Source organism: Phyllostomus hastatus, unplaced genomic scaffold (assembly GCF_019186645.2).
Source record: "Phyllostomus hastatus isolate PE091 unplaced genomic scaffold, TTU_PhHast_1.1 phas_contig_86, whole genome shotgun sequence".
NCBI lineage: Eukaryota > Metazoa > Chordata > Mammalia > Chiroptera > Phyllostomidae > Phyllostomus > Phyllostomus hastatus.
The window spans coordinates 28,788,279-28,810,197 of NW_025333977.1; the positions used below are offsets into that span (position 1 = coordinate 28,788,279).

The 21,919-nt window shown below is 37.3% G+C and overlaps 1 protein-coding gene across 1 annotated transcript in view; it reads right to left on the reverse strand.

Annotated features, from left to right (window-relative positions):
* GNB4 (G protein subunit beta 4) overlaps positions 1–21,919 on the reverse strand; it is a 47,465-nt gene that overhangs the window by 17,283 nt on the left and 8,263 nt on the right. The window contains exon 2 of the mRNA XM_045851527.1: positions 5,701–5,798. Coding sequence (XP_045707483.1) covers positions 5,701–5,757 — 57 coding nt within the window. The 5' untranslated portion in view covers positions 5,758–5,798. The remainder of the gene's footprint in view (positions 1–5,700; positions 5,799–21,919) is intronic.

Consider the following 21,919-nt stretch of genomic DNA (forward strand, 5'->3'; position numbering starts at 1 on the left):
TACAATTTTTTATAAATAAGTTGTTTTTTGGGTCCCCCTCATATATCATATTTGTTTATCCATTGATTAATTGATGGACATTTAAGTTATTTCCACTTTTTGGTTTTTATGAATAATAATGTTTCAAACATCACGTACAATTTTTTGTGTGTACTTATGTTTTAAATTCTCTAGGGTATATACCTAGAAGTAGAATTGATGGTTGACATGGTGATTCTTTGTTTAACTTAGAAACTGACAAATTTTTCTTCCTAATAGTGACACAGTTTTATATTCCCAACAGGAATGTACAAGGGTTTGAATTTCCCCACATCCTCACCAACGCTGTTGCTGTCTTCTTCTTGTTTTAATTAGTATTAGCACAGCCATCTTAGTGGAGGTGAAGTTGTATCTAGTGGTTTTAATTTGCATTTCACCAATGATTAGTGATACTGAGCATCTTTTCATGTGGAGTATCTTTACTTGTGCTTATGAGCCATTTGTATATCTTCTTTGGGGAAATGTTTATTTAAGTTCATTGCCTATGTTTTTTTAAATCCTCACCCGAGAATATTTTTTATTATTAATATTAGAGAGAAGGAAGGTAAGTGGGGGGAGGAGAGAAAAACATCAATGTGAGAGAGAAACATAGGTCAGTTGCTTCTCATATGCACCTCAACTACGGATCAAACCTGCAACCTTTCGGTGCACAGGACGATGCTCCACCCCACTATGCCTCCCAGCCAGGGCTCCTTTGCTCATATTTCAGAGGGGTTACTTGTTTACAGCTGAGTTGTAGGAGTTCTAGCATTCGGAATACTAGACCCTTATCAGATGTATGATCTACAAATCTTTTCTCCCATTCTATAGGCTCTCTTTTTCATCTTGATAGTGTCCTCTGACACACAAGTTTTCAATTTATCTATTTCTTTTTGTTGCTTGTGCTTTTAGTGTCATATTAAACCATTACCTCATCCAAGGTCATAAAGATGAACAACTGTGTTTACTTGTAACAATTTTACCCTGTTAGCCATTATATTTGGGCACCACTCTGAGTTAGTGTTGACACATGGTGTGTTGAAGGAGCCCAGGTTCACTCTGCTGTCTGTGGGTGCCCTGTCGTCCCAGCACGACTTCATAGAAAGGTTATTCTTTCCCTATCGAAGGGTCTTGTTACCCTTGTTGAAAAACCATGTCTGTGGCTAATTGATTTTTAATGGACTCTCAACTGTATTTCATTGTGCAAATATATATTGGGTTTATAATTAAAAGATTCTTAAATTGTATCCCCTGATTAAAAACAAAGTTGATTTAATAAGGCCACAGGATTTGCAGTTACATTTGTTACTAAGCTTCAGCAAAAAGCAAGAGTTCTGTTTGTTCTGGAACCTAGAAGTTGAGGTGATAGAAGAAATATTGCTAGTGTACCCAGATCATTTTAGAAATATTTTAAAAAATGTATAACACTCCTATGAAAATGCTTTCCAAGTACACTGGATACAGATGCTATTAGAAATAAAATATTTTAGATCCAATATGAGAAAAAGACATGAAATCTCAGGAAAAACAATTTTTATATAAATAGCCAGTTTATACTAAGTCACATCTATATTTCCATATCAATAGAATTAATTAATAACATATAAACTGGTGTTTATGACTAAACATTATAGGGTAGGCTTTCAGACACCTTAAATTTTTACACAAACTGAAGGGAATTATCAAAAAGGAAGATAATGAAACAGAAATCAATATAAAAAAATAAGAAAAGGCAGGAAAAGAACATATATAATAAGTAACAAAATGTTTTCAACCAAGTTTATTAGTTAATAATAAATTTAGAGGATTTGTATACGTGGGAAAATCGGACATGCCATTAATTCCTCCTTCTAGACTTGAAACAATATTTTCCCCCAAAGGTTAGGGCAGTATCCTCTTTAACTTTGTTTTCCCCCACTGTGCTCAGCATGTTCCTGTGCAAAGACGGTGCACACAGTATCTGTTAAGTAACTGTCCCAGACGGACACCGTGTTCCAGGCCGCCCAGGGAAAAACGCCTGCCTCCACTTGCAGCAAACCCTAGATGGCATGCACAGTCTGTCTGGCTGCCCTTTCAACCTATTTATAAACACTTAGAATAGTTCTATGTCAGGGTGTTATAAGTAGTTACACAAACATACGATTTGATTCTCTCATTCTTAGTCAAATTGTGGGTTGAGAAACCTCATTTGGCAAGGAATGACTTAGCCCACTTTCCTACAATGAAAAGAATTTCCAGAAATGACAGTGATGACCTGAACCGTGTTCCAAAAGTGGTGGACTTGAAGAATAAATTCTAAAAAAAAAAAAAGGTTCCCTAATTTTAAGCTTTATGAAATGAACTATATCATTTAGGTTATCTTCGTAATTCAGTCATTCGGTTAAAAAACGCGTTGAATAGGGTGCGTCAGGTACTGTTCCAGGGACCATGGATGCAGCAGTGGGCAAACCTCAAACCCTGCCTCTCAGAGCTCATGCTGATAATACGACAGCCCTGACTGGTGTGGCTCAGCTTGTGATACTTCAATTTTTTGATGCAATTGTTAATGGGATTGTTTTCTTAATTTCTCTTTTTGATAGTTCTTTATTAGGATATAAGTACACAACAGATTTCTGTATGTGGATTTCTCTATTCTGCAACTTTACTGAATTCATTTATTCTAGCAGTTTTTTGGGGTGAAGGGCTTACAGGAACAACTATAAAGGACACATGGACAATAACAAGGGGGATGGAAATGGGAAGGAGGTGAGGAAGGCTGGGATGGTGGGGAGGGGTTGGGGGGAAAGGCAGAAAACTGTACTTGAACAACAATAAAAATCTAAAGTATTTTTTAAAAAGTGAAATATGTAGGAATAAATTTAACCAAGAAGATGAAAGAACACTTAAAAACTATAAAACATTGATAAAGAAACTGAAAATGTAAATAAATGAAAAGATATTCTATGCTCATGAGCTAGAAGAACGAACATTGTTAAAATGTCCATTATGCCCAAAGCAATCTATAGATTCAATACAATCACTATCAAAACTCCAAAGTCATTTTTCACAGAAACAGAACAATCCTAAAATTTGTATGGAAAACACAAAAGACCCCCCCAAATAGCCATAGAAGTCTTGAGAAACTGAACAAGCTGAAGACATCATGCTCCCTGATTTTAAACTATATTACAAAACTACAGTAATTAAAAGAGTATGGTATTGGCATAAAAACAAACACAGAGATCAATGGAACAGAACAGACAGCCCAGAAAAAAATTCATGCATAATAATCAATTAATTCACAAGAAAGGAGGAAAAAATATACAATGGGGAAAGGGCAGTCTCTTCAACAAATAATGTTGGGCAAACTAGACAGGCACATGCAAAAAAATAAAACTAGATCACTGTCTTACACCAACACAAAAATTAACTCAAAATGGATTGAAGACTTGCATAAGTGGGACTACATCAAACTAAAAAGGTTCTGCACAGCAAAGGAAAGCATCAACAAAATGAAAATGCAACTTGCTAAATGGGAGAAAATATTTGCAAATCATATACATGGTAGGGGGTAATTTCCAAAACATATAAAGAACTCAATACGACTTAACAACAAAGAAATCTGATAAAAAATGGATAGAGAATCTGAACAGACATTTTCAAAAGGAGACTTAAGAAAGGTATGAAAAGGTGTTTAACATCACTAATAATCAGGATAATGCAAATTAAAACCACAATGAGATATCACCTTGTGTGTTAGAGTGACTATTGCTAAAGAGACAACAAATAAAAAGTGTTGGCAAGAATGTAGAGTAAAGGGAACCCTTGTGCACTGCTGCTGAGGTGTACTATGGAACTGATGCAGTCACTTTGGAAAACAGTATGCAGGTTCCTCAAAAAATTAGAATTAGAACTACCATGTGATTTAGCAATTCCACTTCTGAATAATAGTATTTGTCTGAAAAAAAAAACACCAAAGTACTACCTTGAGAAGATACAGACATCCCATGTTCATTTCCACATTATTTGCAATAGCCAAAATATGGGGACAACCTAAGTGCCCATCAACAGATGAATGGATCAAGTACAGGTGGTACATATAGGCAACAGAATATTACTCTGCCATAAAACCAAACAACATCTTGCCATTTGCAACAACATGAATCGACTTTGAGGGCACTGTGCTAAGTGAAATAAGTCAGATAGAAAAAGACAAATACCATATGATCTTACTTATTGGTAGAATCTACAGAAAAAGGGAAAAAAGCAAACTCTTAAGTACAGAGAATGAATTTTCTAACAATGAGATGGGCATGTGACCATGTGCTTGGCCAACAGGTAGCTCCTGCTCACCATCTGGAGCAAGTCACAAAAACTACAGATGGTGGAGAATCCTTTCTGGTAGTGGCAGCAGCATCTAATTCAGGGATTAGCCCATGAAGCCTTCTCTGTTCATCCCAGGCAAAATAAGTTCCTCCTTTGTTTTGTCAGCTTTGCTCAGACACCTACGGTTTGATCAACTCTGAGTTCTTATTCACATCTAACACATCAGCTTCTTTGAATTCCTGGCAACAAGACCAATTATGATTCCAACCCACTCAGAATCAACACTTTTCCAGTGAGTGTTTTTTGCCATTCCTTGTTCATCCTGCTCTTTTCCCTCTTTTCTTGTAACATCTTTGTGGAGAGGCTGCACTTGTTCCTTTTTTCTTACTCTTCACTTTTAAAGTAGATGAGTTCTGAAATACCTACTGCAAAAAGCTCATGTTGGAAAGGGCCACTGCCGGATTTCAAGCTATCAAGAGTTTCTCCCTGCTTCGTGCCAAAGTCCTTCATTTATATTTGTAAATTGTTTTACCCTTCCTTTCTCCCTGTGAAAAGAAGTTAGCCACCCTGATCTACACATAATTAGTCTCTTTCCTACACCCTGTCAACGAGAGGCTTCCTAAAAGAAGGAATGTTTATATCCTTTCTTCCCCCACCCCCCCCCCCACCCTCTGCCTACCTTGATATTCCCCAGTCCAGGGAAGCATCCATTTCCATTGTTCCAAAGGATTATTGGAGTTATTACTGGAGTTCCTGAGGGAGCACTTCCTCCTCTGTGTGAGACTTACAGCTGCAGAAGTCCCTCTCGGAGCCCTCCCACCCCCTGAGGCACTTCTGCATCTGACAACTCTACCCCATTCTACTAAGAAGCTCTAAGTGTCTTTTAGTTGTATTAAAGATGGACCTTGTATTTGTTTCTCACGGTTCCCTGCTTTGAGTTGATTTCTAAGAGTAAAATCAGATAGACATGTCTTTATTATGCCACTAATAATTTTAATGTTTTTTCTGCAATCTAATGTTTTAGAGATGAATAATTTTTAGTATATTACAATGTGGTAATCTGCCTCCTATTGCACCAAATATCAAACTATGATTCCAAGTCTGTGACTGAGAATTATGTTTGTCTGTCAGCGAGGATTACATATATAACATTAACTTCTTCTGGACACACAGGATATTACTCCACATATGTATTTTTCAGGAATGACATTTGGAGAGATCTTTAGAAGCATGATAAATGCAAATTGACCATTTCTAGTCTTATAAACTATTTAAAATAAGTAGACTGATAACCTATTGAACAAATTTGGTTCATTACTGGTACTAAATAAAAGTGTTAAAAATTTTTCTGAAAAAAATGAAAAAGAATGCTCTTACCTGAATCTGATTTCGTAGTTGTTCGGCTTCCTGCCTCAGCTGTTCCAGTTCACTCATTTTTTAAATTTGTTTACTTCAAAATTAACAACACAAAGCAACTATAAAAAACAGAGAGACACTAATTCAGTTCTCCATTTACATATTAATTTGCTTGAAAAATATTGACATATAGCTTCTTTTCAGTCCTTCAAAAACTCCAATGAGACGGTTAATTATTACTAAAACGGAAGATTGCTTAGTAAATATAGATCTTGATTCTTTTTTTTTAAACAAAGATAACTTTTTTTTGTAGATTTTATTTATTTATTTTTAGAGAGGGAAGGGAGGGAGAAAGAGAGAGAGAGAGAAAGAGAGAGAGAGGGAGGGGGAGAGAGAGAGAGAGAAACATCAATGTGTGGTTGCTGGGGGTTATGGCCTGCAACCCAGGAATGTACCCTGGCTGGGAATCGAACCTGCAACACTTTGGTTCTCAGCCCGCGCTCAATCCACTGAGCTACGCCAGCCAGGGCAGATCTTGATTCTTTATAAAGGATTTTATGGTGGAATGTGATCAGAGGATGGAAGAGAAATCTTGAGTCGTGGTTTTCAAGACTGAATCCTAGAGAATTAGTACAAGAATGGAGTCCAGCGAGAAGTACTTCACAAAAGGGCACCAGCAGACATCCCCACTTAGATGTCTAACAGGCACTTCCATCTTAATACTTCAGAACAGACCCCTCCCCACCTCACTCAGGTCTTCCTTATCACAGTAAATGGTAATTCCATCCTTCCAATTGTTTAGGCCAAAAACCTGGGAGTCATGCTTAACTTCTGTTTCCTTCATACCCTACATGTACACCATCGACAAAGCATGTCAGTTCATCCTTCAAAAAAGTTCCCTGGATTTGACCAACTCTGATTATGTCCACTTTGACCACCTTGATTCAAGCCACCATTCTCTCTCTCCTAGTTTCCCTTCAATTGCTTTTGACCACTCCCCTGTCTATTCTAAATATAGTAACTAGTGATCATTTTAAAAATGCATTTTATTTTTAGAGAGAGAGGAAGGGAGGGAGAAAGAGAAGGAGAGAAACATCTACCCATTGTCTCTTGCACACACCTTGCCCAGGGATCAGGCCTGCAACCCAGGCACATGCCCTGACCAGGATTCAAACCCATGACCTTTTGCTTCCCAGGAAGACACTCAACCAACTGATCCACAGCAGTCAGGGCTAGTGACCCTTTTAAAATACAAGTCCCTCTTCTGCTTTAAATCTGACAATGGTTTTTCACTCCACTCTGAGAAGAGCCTTATTCCTTATCTTGAGTCACAGAGCCCTCCTCAACCATTGTACACAGCCCTCTGACCTGCTCATCTACCCCTCTCTCTCTCCCTCTCTCCCTCTCCCTCTCTCCCTCTCTCTCTCTCTCTCTCTCTCTCTCTCTCTCTCTCTCTCTCTCTCTCTCTCTCTCTCTCTCTCTCACTCTCATCCTCCACACCAAAGCTTTCTTGATGTTCCCTGAACACACTAAGTAGGCTTCAGCATCAATGTCCTTACACTTGCTCTTCCCTTCCCTGAAATGCTTTTAGCCCCACCCCCAATGTCTTCATTGCTTGCTCCCTTACCTCTGCTTCAAAAGCACCTCTCACAGGGACCTTCGCTGGTAGCACTCATGCTCCCATCTAGCCCCCTTTCCCTGTCTCCAAATGGTCACTGTGAGACTCAGCACCATCTAGATATGTTTCCTCCTAGTAGGATATAAGCTCCTTAATACAGGAACTTTGTTTGCTTTATTCTTTGCTATATCCCTAGCACCAGGACACTTTCTTCTCTGGTAAATAAGCTAATTTGAAATAGCTTAAGAAATAAAGGGGAAACTGTTCTGAAGATTTAGGATGAATCACAGAACCAAAAGGCATGAATATAACTGCCTCAGGAAGAGACCAGAGCCTGAAAACTACTAGTATTCTTTCTCTAACTGCCCTGTTTTTCTCTTCATTATTTTTGTTTTTCCTCTTTCTACAGAATAACTTTCTCTGCTTCCCTGAGAAGGTTTATATCCCCTCAGCTCCTGATTAGAGCCCAAAATGACTACCCCAATGCCAGATTCCCATCAGAATTTTTTTCAGACACCCATCCTCCATTCACTTCAACTCTGAAGTGGTACTGAAGTTGCTGACTAAAACAATTTTAAACGAATAATTTAACAGGAATCAGTTTGATATAAGCTCTTTCAATTACTGTAATGTTTTAACTAAGTTCTTTTTCAACAGGAGTATTTGATTCATTTAACCCGTTTTAGAAAACTGTCACAGTGAAAGCATTATAAGTTGAGCAGAAAGCAGCATATCAGTTATCTTTTAGAAGTTCAGCTGTACCAGTTACAAATATCAAAAAATACCAATGAGCCACTGTATCCCAGCCAATTTATTAAACAAAATGGAAAAAAACACAGTTGCATAATTCAAACTGCCTTCTTCCTCCATTTCTTCAAATACCCACAGAATTTTTATTAAAGGAAGGCATTATGTAGCCTGCACAATTATACTGCTGTGTTAGTGAATAGCTATTTTAATCTATATGAGACAAGGAAATACAAATATCTTAGCTACTAACAATTTTCATTCTGATTATGACAGCATATAAAATGGAAAAATACTTTAAATTGCACTCACAATTTAAGCATAAACTACTTTTACTTACTAAGTCTATTCATCAGAAAAGTGAATTTCAAGTTTGTTACTATAATCATATCTGTAATATTCTACTCTTCTCTTTGAAATTCTGATCTATAATTCCCATACTTTGTAAAATTCAAAACACCCTAAACCTATAAGGAATTGGGCCAGGTGTTTAAAGCGCTCATGATCATTCTTCCTAAGGAATTTAAACACACACTTGCCTACCCATCCCAAGTATTCCTTATACAGATATTCCCAGGTGGCTTTCTTTCTCAAGAACTCAGCAAAAAATTAGAGCTGAATGGGTGAATGGATAAGAGAGAAAAACAGAAGTTAGAGATGCTGAAACTGTAACACAGGCATTACGTTTTGGTTTTTTATTTTGCTACCAAATTTCTCATTACATTGAACATCTTTTTTTTTAAGATTTTATTTCTTTTTAGAGAGAGGGGAGGGGAGGGAGAAAGAGAGGGAGAGAAACATTAATGTGTGGTTGCCTCTCGTGGGCCTCCTCCTGGAGATCTGGCCTGCAACCCAGGCACGTGCTCTGATTGGGAATCGAACCAGTGACCCTTTGGTTCACAGCCCACGCTCAATCCACTGAGTTACACCAGCCAGGGCCTACGTTGAACATCTTTAAGTGCTCCAAAAGTGAACCAATTCTGCCTCTTGTAAAGTGAAGGCGGTCTGTTAGTCTTGTGTCAGGAAACAAATAAGGTGCTGCTCTCAGCGTCAGGTTTGTTTCACTGCACCTCACTGTTGTTTTCTGGCATAGTTCATTCTTTCACCAAACATTGGCTGAATGCCTACTATGTGCCCAAGAATTGGGGCAACATGTGAATAAGATGTAGTCCCAGCTCGCCAGGGCTTTGCAGTCTAAGAAAAAAAACAGACACAGGTCCATATCCATTACCCTAAGCCCTAGGGCCAGATGCATTTCAGAATTTGGAAGTTTTTAGATTTTATTTTTTAATTAATTTTCAATTATTGATTTGAGGAAGAAAGAAACATAGATATTTGTTGTTCCACTTATTTATGCATTCATTGGATGACACTTGTATGGGCACTGACTGGGGATCAAACCCACAACCTCGGCATGTTGAGACAATGCTCTAACCAACTGAGCTACCTGGCCAGGGATGAAGTTTTCAGATTTAAAAAAAAATGTGTTCACCAAATATCCCATAACACCCCAAATGGACCCTGGGGAAGCACCTCACAAAATCAAGAAGGAGAACTACAGCAAAATGTAAGCACGTTCACAACCCAATGGGAAAAAACAGACTAGCAAGTTCCATGCTAGCTCAGCTCAGGTTGTGGCACCAAACAAGTTCAAATTACATCAGGTTTTGCCAGTAAATGATTTATTTTAAAAAATGCAGTTTTCAATGCATTTTGGATATCCAAACTGTGGAGAAGAGGTTGTTAACCTGTAATACATAAAAGGAGGATTACTGGTATAAAAGCATAATGACCCAGAACTTAAAAGATACCAAGTAGCAGTTGCCAAGCAAGAGATGACATTTATTGAACACTTATTATTATGTGCCATGCACGATTCAAAATTTCTCATAGTAACTCATTTAACAATCTCAAACAACCTCAGAAAGTAGGGGCTAATACCTTCCTCATTCAACAGATGAGGAAACTATGTTAGGAAGGTTATGGACCTCACCCAAGTTCACACAACCTAACAGAGGTGGAATGTGACTATAATCACTGTGTGATTCCAGAAATTATTTAACCTCTCTAAGTCTGGATTCTGTCATCTGTACAGCAGAGACCAATCTACCCCAGGAGATTGTTTTATGGATTAAATAATACACATTTACAAAATGTCCTTAGAGACCTGGCTAGTGTGGCTCAGTGGATTGGGCAACAGCCTGCAAACCGAATGGTTGCCAGTTGAATTCCCAGTTAGAGCACGTGCCTGGGTTAAGGGCCAGGTCTCTGGATGGGGGAGAGGGTGTGCAAGAGACAACCAACCAATGTTTCTCTCCCTCTCTTTCTCTCTCTCTTCCCCTCTCTCAAATAAATAATCTTACAAAAATAAATAAATAAAATAAAGGAGGGCCCAGAACCATCCCATGCAATCAGTCCACTCTTTAAAATGTCGTTGGAATACTATATTAGAGCTCATTTAGCCCAGAATGGGAATCTATGAAGAAGCTATAACCATAAACACTCCTCAAGCTGATATCTATATCTATGATGGATCAGTAAATATAATACAATCATACTTTAAATACAAAAGGAAAATAAATGATTACCAGAAAGAATTTTCCTCACAGCCTCAGCATCCCAGTTCTTTTGTTTTCTGGGAGAAGTATGAACCATCATCCCTAGCCAATATAGACTCCTTCTTATAGACCAAGATCTCTCATGGGGCTGGGAGAGGGAGAAAGACTCCAAGAGGGGAGAGGATAGGAGAAAAAATATCCAGTCCTTTGAAGGGCTTCCTCAAACTCCACCCACCTCCTGAAGACACCTGACCCAACCCAACAATACTTTGCCCATTCCCACTCCAATGTCTGCAGTGAGGCACTATTACTAATGTTACACCCTTCAGGACTGTAAGGGAAGAAACAGTGATAACCACTAATGTAACCAAATAGCTAATCAGTGGTTCTCAGAGGTTAGCCACAAGAATCATCAGCATCACTTAGGAAATTTTTTGGTTAGAAATTCAAATTTTCAGGCCCTTTCCCAGGTCTAAAGAATAAGAAACTCTGGGGTTGGAGCCCAGCAATCTGGGTTTAGCCAACACTTCAGGTAATTCTGCTGATGCCTCTTGGAGCTCGAGAACCGAAGGTCTAAACTGTGGTTTACACAAGGACACAAATCTGAAGCCATGTGATTAGAGGAAAGTTCAAGAATGTGTTGATATATTAAAAAGTTCCTTTAAATGCTAAATGTCATTTACATTATCCTCCTGGTCAAACAAAACATCTAAGTACTTAAAAAAATAAAGTATTAGATGGAAATCATAGTTATAGAAAAAATCATTCTCATACTTACTGGTTTTATATTTTGCTAAATTATTTACCATTTCTGAATTGTGGGGGGAAAATGTTTCTGAAGTATGGCTTCAGAATGCAAAAAGAAGCAATAGAGAAAAAAAAAACATAGAAGGTCCCATATATAAATTTCCTGTATCTCAACACTCACAACTTAAAATGTTTTTACACAGAGATCACAAACAACTCTTTGGTATATTTCAGGTGTTATCACCCTTTTCTTCAAGGGAAACAATACATCTGGAAAAACCTTGATTTTTTTTGGCAGCCATTATCACCTTCAAAATAATCTATTTGTCTTTGGTTCTGCTTTACTCTTTAAGAAATATGAGGACTCTAAAGTCTATGGTCCTCATATTTTTTGGGTAGTAAGGACATTTACTACCCAAGGAAAGGACAGCTTAGGAACCAAGATATATTCTGTCTTGAAATATCCATGCTGCTTGAAAAGATAACTTGAAAAAACAATTTATTTTACTTTAAGACTTAAATGCATTAAAATTCATTAAAGTAGTAAAGTATATGAGAAAAACCCACTAAGAAAATAATGTTTTATGTATCTTTGGAATTAACTAAAACTACAACTTGGATTCTGAACTGCCAAAAGTCATTTTTATATATTTTTTCTTTTTAAAATAACTTATGGTTAATTTTTTAATAAGACAGAATATGATAAGCCTACATATAGTAATAAATCCATCAATAAGAAAACACGGTCTTTATCTAAATATCGCAAACCCTTCTGGGGTGAATACTTTGGATACTAATAAGGGGTTTTCCCATTGACCAAGACATGTACTTGTTGTGGAAATCTAAACTGAGAGAGTACATTCACAGTCCAATGAAATGTCATGAATAAAAATAAAAAATTAACAGGAATTCATGGAATTGAAAGCAAATGGATTCTGTTGTTTCATTACTATACACAGTCACACTTGTGTGTTATAAATGAAATGTGTGTGGCATCTGCAATGCTTTAGACTACCTGCCATTTATAAAAGCTAAGTGCTTAAGCAAGTTTAATTTTTAAAATTAAAATTAAAAAATTATCTTTTAAATCAAGAAAAGGGAAAAAAGAGGAAGAAGTCTTTGAAGCAAAGCTAACAAAGACTAGAAGTACATTAATATCAGGTTCTACATGAAAATCTAATGCAGAGTGCATGTTTTAAATATAGAATGGATATGTTCTATGCTTTCAGTGAATCATTTTAAAACTCCTACATATACAGGGTGGGCAAAAGTAGGTTTATAGCTGTGAGTATGTGAAACACAGAGTTTATTATTTATTTGTATCATATAAACCTACTTTTGCTTACCCCTATATAGATAGAGAGATACACTGGAAGCTTTAAATGAGTAGGTCTAGTATTGTCCAGTCAACATTTTGGGAAATCTTTCAAAAAGATTTTTCTTCCTGAATCGTTCCTATTATTTTTGTCTATAGTCCTAAAGTACCTTAAAAGAATAAGCAATTCCAAAACTAGATAAAGATACAACAAAGAAAGAAAACTACAGGCCAGTATCTCTGATGAACATACAAGATAAAATCCTCAACAAAATGTTGGTAATCTGGATCCACCAATACATTAAAAAAGATCATACACCATGATCAAGTGGGCTTCATCCCAGGGATGCAAGGATGGCACAATATTTACAAATCAATAAACATAATATGCCACATAAACAAAAGGAAAGACAAAAATCACATAATCATAGCAGTAGATACTGAAAAAGCATATGATAAAGTCCAGCACCCATTTATGATAAAAACACTTGGCAGAGTGAGAATGGAGGGAGCATTCCTCAACATAATAAAGGCCATATATGAGAAACTTACAGCCAATATCATACTCAACCAGCAAAAACTAAAAGCTTTCCCTTTAAGATCAGGAATAAGACAAGGGTGTCTACCTTCACCACTCTTATTCAGCATAGTACTGGAAGTTCTAGCCACAGTTATCAGGCAAGAAAAAGAAATAAAAGGCATCCAAATTGGAAAGAAGGAAGTAAAACTGCCATTGTTCACAGATGACATGATAGTGTACATAGAAAACCCTATAGTCTCCAACAAAAAACTATTTGGACTAATAAGTGAATATGGCAAAGTAGTGGGATATAAAGACAATATTCAGAAATTTAGGGTATTTTGGACACCAAGAATGAACTATTAGAAAGAGAAACTAGGAAACAAATCCCATTACTATAGCAACAGGGAAAACAAAGTACCCGGGAATACATTTAACCAAAGTGGTAAAAGACCTATACTCAGAAAGCTATAAACACTGAAGAAAGAAATTAAGGAAGACACAAGTAAATAGAAGTATTTACTGTGTTCATTGATTGGAAGAATGAACATCATTAAAATGTCCACACTACCCAAAGTAATCTACAGATTCAAAACAATTCCTATTAAAATACCAATGGCATATTTCACAGATCTAAAACAAGCATTTTAAAAATTTATATGGACTCAAAAAAGACCCTAAGGCTGCAGTAATCTTGAGAAAGAAGAACAAAGTAGAACAAATTACCTGATAGCAAACTATATTACAAGCCCATTGTAATCAAAACAACCTGGCCCTGGCATAAGAACAGACACATAGATCAATGGAAGAGAGCTCAGATATAAACCCATGTCTCTATGGTCAATTAATATTTGACAAAGAAGGCATGAGCATACAATAGAATAAAAATAGCCTCTTCAATAAATGTTGCTGGGAGAACTGGATTGGTACATGCAAAGAAATGAAACTAGACCACCAATGTACACTATTCACCAGAATAAATTCATAACAGAGAAAAGACTTAAATATAAGTCATGACGCCGTAAAAGCCCTAGAGGAAAACATAGGCAGTATAATTTCAGATATTCCACACAGCAATATTTTTGCTGATGTATCTCCTAGGGTAAGGGAAATAAAGGAAAAAATAAACAAATGGGAATACACCAAACTAAAAAGCTTCTGCACAACTAAAGAAAACATCAAAATGAAAAGGGAACCAACTGTATGGGAGAATATATTTGCTAATGATACTTCAGACAAGCGTTTGATGTCTAAAATATATAACAAACTCATCCAATTCAACACCAGGAAGACAAACAATAAATAAAAAATGGGCAAAGGACCTGAATAGACACTTCTCCAAGGAGGACATACAGAGGGCCTATATGTGTGAAAAGATACTCAGCATCACTAGTCATCAGAGAGAGGCAAATTAAAACCACAATGAGATATCATTGCACACTGGCCAGAATGGCCATCATTTAAAAAAAAAAAAAAAAAAGAACAGCCATCATTAACAAAACAAAAAAAAAGCAAGTGATGGCAAGGATGTGGAATAAAGAGAACCTTAGAACACCAAATGCAGACTGGTCCAGCCACTGTGGAAAACAGTACAGAATGTCTTCAAATAACTAAAAATGGAACTGCCTTTTGACCCAGTGATTCCACTGCTCAGAATATACCCTAAATCCCAAATCACCAATTCAAAAGAACTTATGTACCCCTATGTTCGTAGCAGTGGTTTTTACAATAGCTAAGTGCTGGAAACAGCCAAAGTGCCCATCAGTAGATGAGTGGATCAAAAAATGATGGTATATTTACACAATGGAATACTATATAGCAGAAAGAAAAGGAATTCTTACCTTTGCAACAGCATGGATGGAACTGGAGAATATTATGCTAAGTGAAATGAGCCAGTTGGTGAAAGACAAATATCATATGATCTTACTTATAAGAGGAACCTAATGAATAAAATAAACCAATGAGAGAAATAGAACCAGAGCGATGGAAACATGGAACAGACTGACAGCGACCTGAGAAAAGGACAGAGGGGGAAAATGATGGAAAGAAAGGAAGGGACTAGTCAAAGAACATGTATGAATAACTCATGGATGTGGACAACAGTGTGGGGACTGACTGTGGAGGTGGGGGGTGGGCTGGGTGAAGGAGGGCAAAGCAGGGGGGGATTGGGACAACTGTAATAGAATAACAATAATCAATTAAAATATACAATAAAATAAAGAAATGAGCACTATCCTGATGTACTGTCAATCCAAATCACCATGTGAACCATTCTTCCACTCAATAAACATATATTTCACGCCTACCCACAACAGGCATAGGAATGGGCCCATTCCAGTAAGAAAAGCAGATAAGTAGTAATAATTATATCAGGATGTAAGTGCTACAATAGAGCATATTTAAAGCATTATGTCACCAAAACCAAATGTTTCATGAGAACAATATACTAAAGATTTCCTTTGAATGTTATTCAATACACTTTGAAACCACTGTGTATGTATCTGCTGAAATCATTGTAGTATGCTTATATTTTTAGCTGCACTACCTCTTAAAGAACCAAGTTTAATAAATTCACTGTCAGCTATGTAAAACAGCAGAGCTTTTACTTAGTCTTAAAACAACATTCTCTAAGTAGATACACCTCTAGTTTTAGGATTTCTAAGACTTTGTGGGCCAAATATTAGGAAAATAAATGATTTTGTAAGTTATAAATCATAACCTTGTCAGCCTATCTTTTCTTATATGACTCTACTCAAGTATTAGCGCCCCTTGGAGTTTTTTTAATAGGACCATATGAGGTTCATTCCATATCACTAAGTCCACATAGTCTTGTATCACTTTAAATTTTGTATTTATTCATTTTAGAAAGAGAAGAAGAGAAAGAGAGGGAGGGAGGGAGAGAGAGAGAGAAACATCAAGCTGTTCCACTTATTTATGCATTCACTGGTTGATTCTTGTATGTGCCCTGACTGGGGATGAGACCTCCAAGTTTGGAGTATCAGGATGATGCTCTAACCAACTAAGTTACCCAACCAGGGCAGTCTTGTATCATTTTAAAATCACATAATTTGTTGTTTTTGTTTAACCAGGGGGGAAAAAAATCCTTAAACTTATCAGACTTGGTTACCTATCACTCTTAGTTACATCTAAAAATTTTTAATGAATTTCACTGCTAAAGAATGAAAATACAAAAACTGGGGATATGAGAATTGCATTTAGTAAGTGTTTGAGTGCCTAATAGACACCATGGTCTAGCTTATTTGCTGACTGGGCTTCACTGGACAAAATGGGACTTGCGCAATTAACATATTCATGGCAAAATAGCTGCAATTCCATGTATTCATCACTTTAAAAAAAGTAAAATATTTAAAGCTCCCAATAATAAGAAGTTACCAATCATATCAGCTTTGTCGATGAGGTATCCAGCCATGTAATATGAAAAATAGAGACATTTATTGAAGAAGATACAAGATACAAGAAACACTGTACATAGGACAGTGATGCCTCAGTCCCCTTCAAAGTAGGCACCTTGGGACTCACACAGTTCTCCCAAACGCCATCAGCTGCCCCATCATATTTTCCTGAATCTCATCAATGGCCTGAAATCTCTTCCCTTTCAAAGGTGATTTTAGTTTTAGGAAAAGTCAGAAGTCGCAGGGCACCAAATCTGGGCTGTAGAGGGGCTGAATCACCTGGATGATTTGATGTTTCACCAAAAAACTGCACGAGACATGATGCATGAGCAGATGTATTGTCATGATGAAGGTGCCAATCACCAGTTGCCCATAGCTGTGACCTTCTGAATCATCCCAATAGTTTCCGTGGAGGAATGTTCAAGCTTAATGCAAAATCTGATGCAAATTCATTGCTCTACTTCCTCAGTCATTTTGAATGTGGTGGCGACACAGTACACATGCTTACTCTACAGCATCTATCACCCCTACTGACAAGTACAGTGAAGTCATCATTGTTCACACATGTGCATTCCAGTCCATTCTCCTTGGCTGCCAGGTTATATTGATGTCATACAAACCATTATTGTTATATTAACAATGGTTTGAGTTTTTCCAGACAGACCTCATAATTAGCACTCGGTGTCTTTCTCCCAGTGCAGATTTCATGCTCTCTAACACAAAGCCATAACACCTAGAAACAAGATAAAACTGGAAGTTTTACTAATTAAAAAGAAAGTCTATGATATTGTTCTGAGATGATGCTACTTCAAGATTACACTTATTTAACAAAATACCATGCAACTGCTCTCTTGGGTTTAGACCAACAGCTAGTGAATAACCTGAATAACTCAGGTTAGCTATTGGGGATTCCACTCCATGCCCAATTCCTTACCCTCACCACTAATGTTCTCAGAATCCATCCGTCAAAGGGAGCTTGAATAGTGTATTCACTTTTTGTTACATTTAGTCACATTTAGCTTTATTCTACTGCTCTGAGTTTCCTACTGGTGTTTTCATCCTGCAACACTCAGCACCACATATACCAGTATCACTCTTCAGCAGCCTTAAGAGAGCACACACTACTCCTTATCCCCTCATACTCTCATTATCACCTCTAACAACTCCACAAAGATGTCCCCTCACTGAAGATCAGTTAGCACATAACCTTGGGTGAAATTTACAGACCAACATTTCTCCTCATTTTTACATCTGAAGGCATGGAGGAGTCTTTGTATGTGTCTTTTAAAATTTGTTTATCTCCCTGCAAAGATTCCATAGTGGCACATAAATAATTAATAAACATAATGAAATTCCTTATTGATAAATTTTCATTGATCAAAGTTAATATATAACCATGAAAACTAATATCCAAGTTTAAAATTTTTTAAGTACCAGCTGTTTTTGCTTTTTATACCACATGACAAGGAGACATTTTTCTAAGAGTTTATCACATGCCCCCCCTACCCACAACAGCTTCTCTAGAGGCCCATTTAATACATAATGAACATAATGGAGAATACTGCTGATGAATTTCAATTTCCATTTAAATACATAATTCCATTTACAGAAGTCTAGAAAGTAAAAAAAAAATTTTTAATTATTTCCTTATAAAAGTTGGTCTGTATAAGCCTTATTAACTATCTTAAATACAATGTATAGTCTATGCCATATGCTAATTAGACAACAAAGCCTTAGTCAGCCTAAGATGCATTACTGGGTTTTAATTTTACATTACCAAATAGTTAGAGCTCAATTTTTGTACTTGGAACAATTCCTGGGTAAAGTTAATTAACTGAGGAACTCATAAAAATTGAAGGGGAAACTTCCAGTCAAGATAGAGGCATAGGTAAACACACTTTACCTCCATATACAACTACAGCAAAAATTATAACTAGACTACAAAACAAGCATCACTCAGAATTGTCAGAAAATCCAGCTGTATGGAAGTCTGACAAACCAAGGATTTAGAGAAGCCACATTCATCCAGATGGGGAGGAGGGCAGAGACACAGAGAGTCACAGAGAGGTGGAGTGGCACAGAGTGGCAGGGGCATGGGCAGCCCCACATTCACATGTAGTGGATAATAATCAGGAGGGACACCCTGGGAGTGAGCAATGCTAGCCCCAGACAAGATCATCCAGCCCAGGGTTCCAGAGCCAGGAAGATAAGTCCCCATACTTCTGGTTATAAAAACCATTGGGGGTTGGGGCAGCGGAAGAAACTTTGGGATTCTCAAGAGATTCTTCTTAAAGGGCTGCAATGAACTTATGACTCATGCAGACCCACCTGCTCTGGGATTCAGCACCAGGGCAACAGCTAGAAGGGCACAAGTGACATATAGGGAGAAAGTGAAGTGCAAATGCTGGGGAGACAGCTTCTTCAGGGGCAATCTCCAGAGGCCAGACAGTGACACTGTCCCCTCTCTGAGCCCTCCCCCTCACAGAGTCACAAAGCAGTGAAATTGGTTGCCCCACCCAGGCAATGAATGACCTAAGGCTCCACACCACACAATTTATAGGTGCCTTTTCTACTATAGGCCACACTCCTAAATCATTTTGAGTCAAAGCAACTCTACCTAATACACAGAAACAAACAGGGAGGCTGCCAAATTGAGGGGACAAAGTAATATGGCCCAAATGAAAGAACAGAACAAAACTCCAGCAAAAGAACTAAGCAAAATGAAGATAAGCAACCTAACAGATGAACAGTTCAAAACACTGGTTATCAGGATGCTCAAAGAAATCATTGGGTACCACAACAGCATAAAAAAGACCCAGGCAGAAATGAAGTTTGCATTAAGTGGAATAAAGAAAAATCTATGGGGAACCAACAGTGGAGGGGATGAAGCTGAGAATCAAATCAACAATTTGAAACCTAAGGGGAAAAAAAGCATTAAATCAGGACAGCAAGAAGAAAAAAGAATTTTAAAACAACAAGATAGAATAAGGAGCCTCTAGGACTTCTCCAAATGTACCAACATCCAAATCATAGGAGTGCTAGAAGGAGAAGAGGAAGAGCAAGAAGTTGAAAACATAATTGAAAAAATAATGAAGGAAAACTTCCCTAATTTGGTGAAGGAAATAGACATGCAAGTCCAGGAAGCACAAAGAGTCCCAAACAAGTTGAACTCAAAGAAGACCACACCAATACACATCATAATTAAAATGCCAAATTTAAAAATAAAGAGTTTCTTAAAAGCAGCAAGAGAAAAGCAGAGAATTACCTCTAAAAGAGTTCCCATAAGACTGTCAGCTGATTTCTCAAAGGATACTTTGCAGGCAAGAACAGACTAGCAAGAATTATTCAAAGTGATGAAAAGCAAGGACCTACAACCTAGTATCTATCCAGCAAAGCTATCATTAAGAATTGAAGGGCAGATAAAGCACTTCCTAGACAAGATAAAACTAAAGGAGTTCATCACCACCAAGTCATTATTACATGAAATGTTAAAGGGAACTGTATAAGAACAAGATCAAACCTATGAACATTAAAATGGCAACAAATTTACAACTATCAACAACTGAATCTAAAAACCAAACTAAGCAAACAAGCAGAACAGGAACAGAATCATAGATATGGAGATCATTTGGAGGATTATCAGCTGAGAGGGGAAGGAGAAGAATGAGAGATAAGGTGCAGGGATTAAGAAGTACAAATTAGTAGGTACAGAATAGAAAGGGGGTTGTTAAGGACAGTATAGGAAATGGAGAAGCCAAAGAACTTATATGCATGGCCCAAAGACATGAACTAAGGGAGGGGATTTCTGGAGGGAATGGGGGCACCAGGAAGAGGCGGGCCAAGGAGGAAAATTGGGACAACTGTAAGAAGATCACTAAAATATATTTTTTTAAGTTGAAGGGAAAAAAATGGAGTCAAGCCATTGCTAAATGTTACCATAACAAAAATATCCAAAATTCCTGGGTAAAAGCCAAGAGATTATTAGCTCTTTGAGCACAGGGACCATTGTTCTCATCTTTGTCCCTCCCAAGGTAGGGTCCTCAGTTTATGGTGCAGATTATAACTAAGTCTTATACCTAAGACTTGTTACAGGTTAGACGATGAAGAAAAACCAGTAAGGCTCCTAAAAACTAGATATTTTTGAATACATAAGAGTGATAGTTAAGGATAGTGATCACCAAATGTTTATGTACTACAAAATTACAAAACTAAATCAACAGGAGAGCAGTATGGTATATCTGTAAAATGAAATATTATGTGCCTATTAAAAATAGAATGTTAGAGCTCTAAGTACTTGCAAACTTGCAAAGATGCCAACACTAATGCTACCCTCCAAACAAATGTTCCCTTTGGGGATTCCAACTGTAAGTACGACATACAAGCATCCAGTGGGAATCTGCCCTTATCCAGCAAAGTATATACTGAGTGTCCTTGGTAATAACTATAGGGCACAGGAACTAAACCTGCTAAAACCAAAACTGGGGTGGGGCAATTTTTAAGCTATATACTGCTTTAAATATAAAATATGGACCTTAAGGGAAAATTTAATATTATTTTAGCAAGTCCACAAGTGTTGAAATCATTTTATGTGATTTCTACTTCAGAACATTAAATAAGATGTAGTTGTCAGCAATCTGAGAAGAAAGGGCACTCCATAATGCACACTGGAAAATGATATTGAGAAACTTATCAAGTACTTTTTTTTGACATGACTTTTGCACCAAAGGAAATTCTTTGGTGCCTGTACCACACACAGGACATTAGCAAAACGTAGTGAGGCAAAATAGTTCAGAATGCTGCCTCAAGTACCCAAAGGTTGGGGTTTGAATGCGCCTTCTCCAGAGGGGTATGCTGACTGACATGTAGAAGAGTCAACAGAGGCCAACTGACATTCTTATGACAGTTGAGAAAAAGATGCCTTTGAACTAAACAAGGGAAATATTTAAAATATTTTCATAGCATCAAGAACAAGTCTACTCAGGACCGATTTTGAATCTTAAATCAATCCATTTGCCTGGAGAAGGAAGGACTTTTACAAGTCATTAGAGTTGTCCATAAATTGGACAAGTTGCCTCATCAGAGAGTGAGCACCCCATCACCAGAAGAGTGCAAACAGGAGCAGGTTGTTCGGGTGGCAAGATGTCTCTGAAGGGCTCAAGCATGAAAAAGAGACTTGGGGAGAGGTGAAGGGCTTGACACTGGGTCACCTGTCACATTCTAATGTGAAATGATAAGTATCTCTGGGTTTTGAAACTAGACAGATGGAGTTTTAGACTCTGGCTTCACTGTTTATTACATGACATTGGCCAGCTTCCTGTCCTG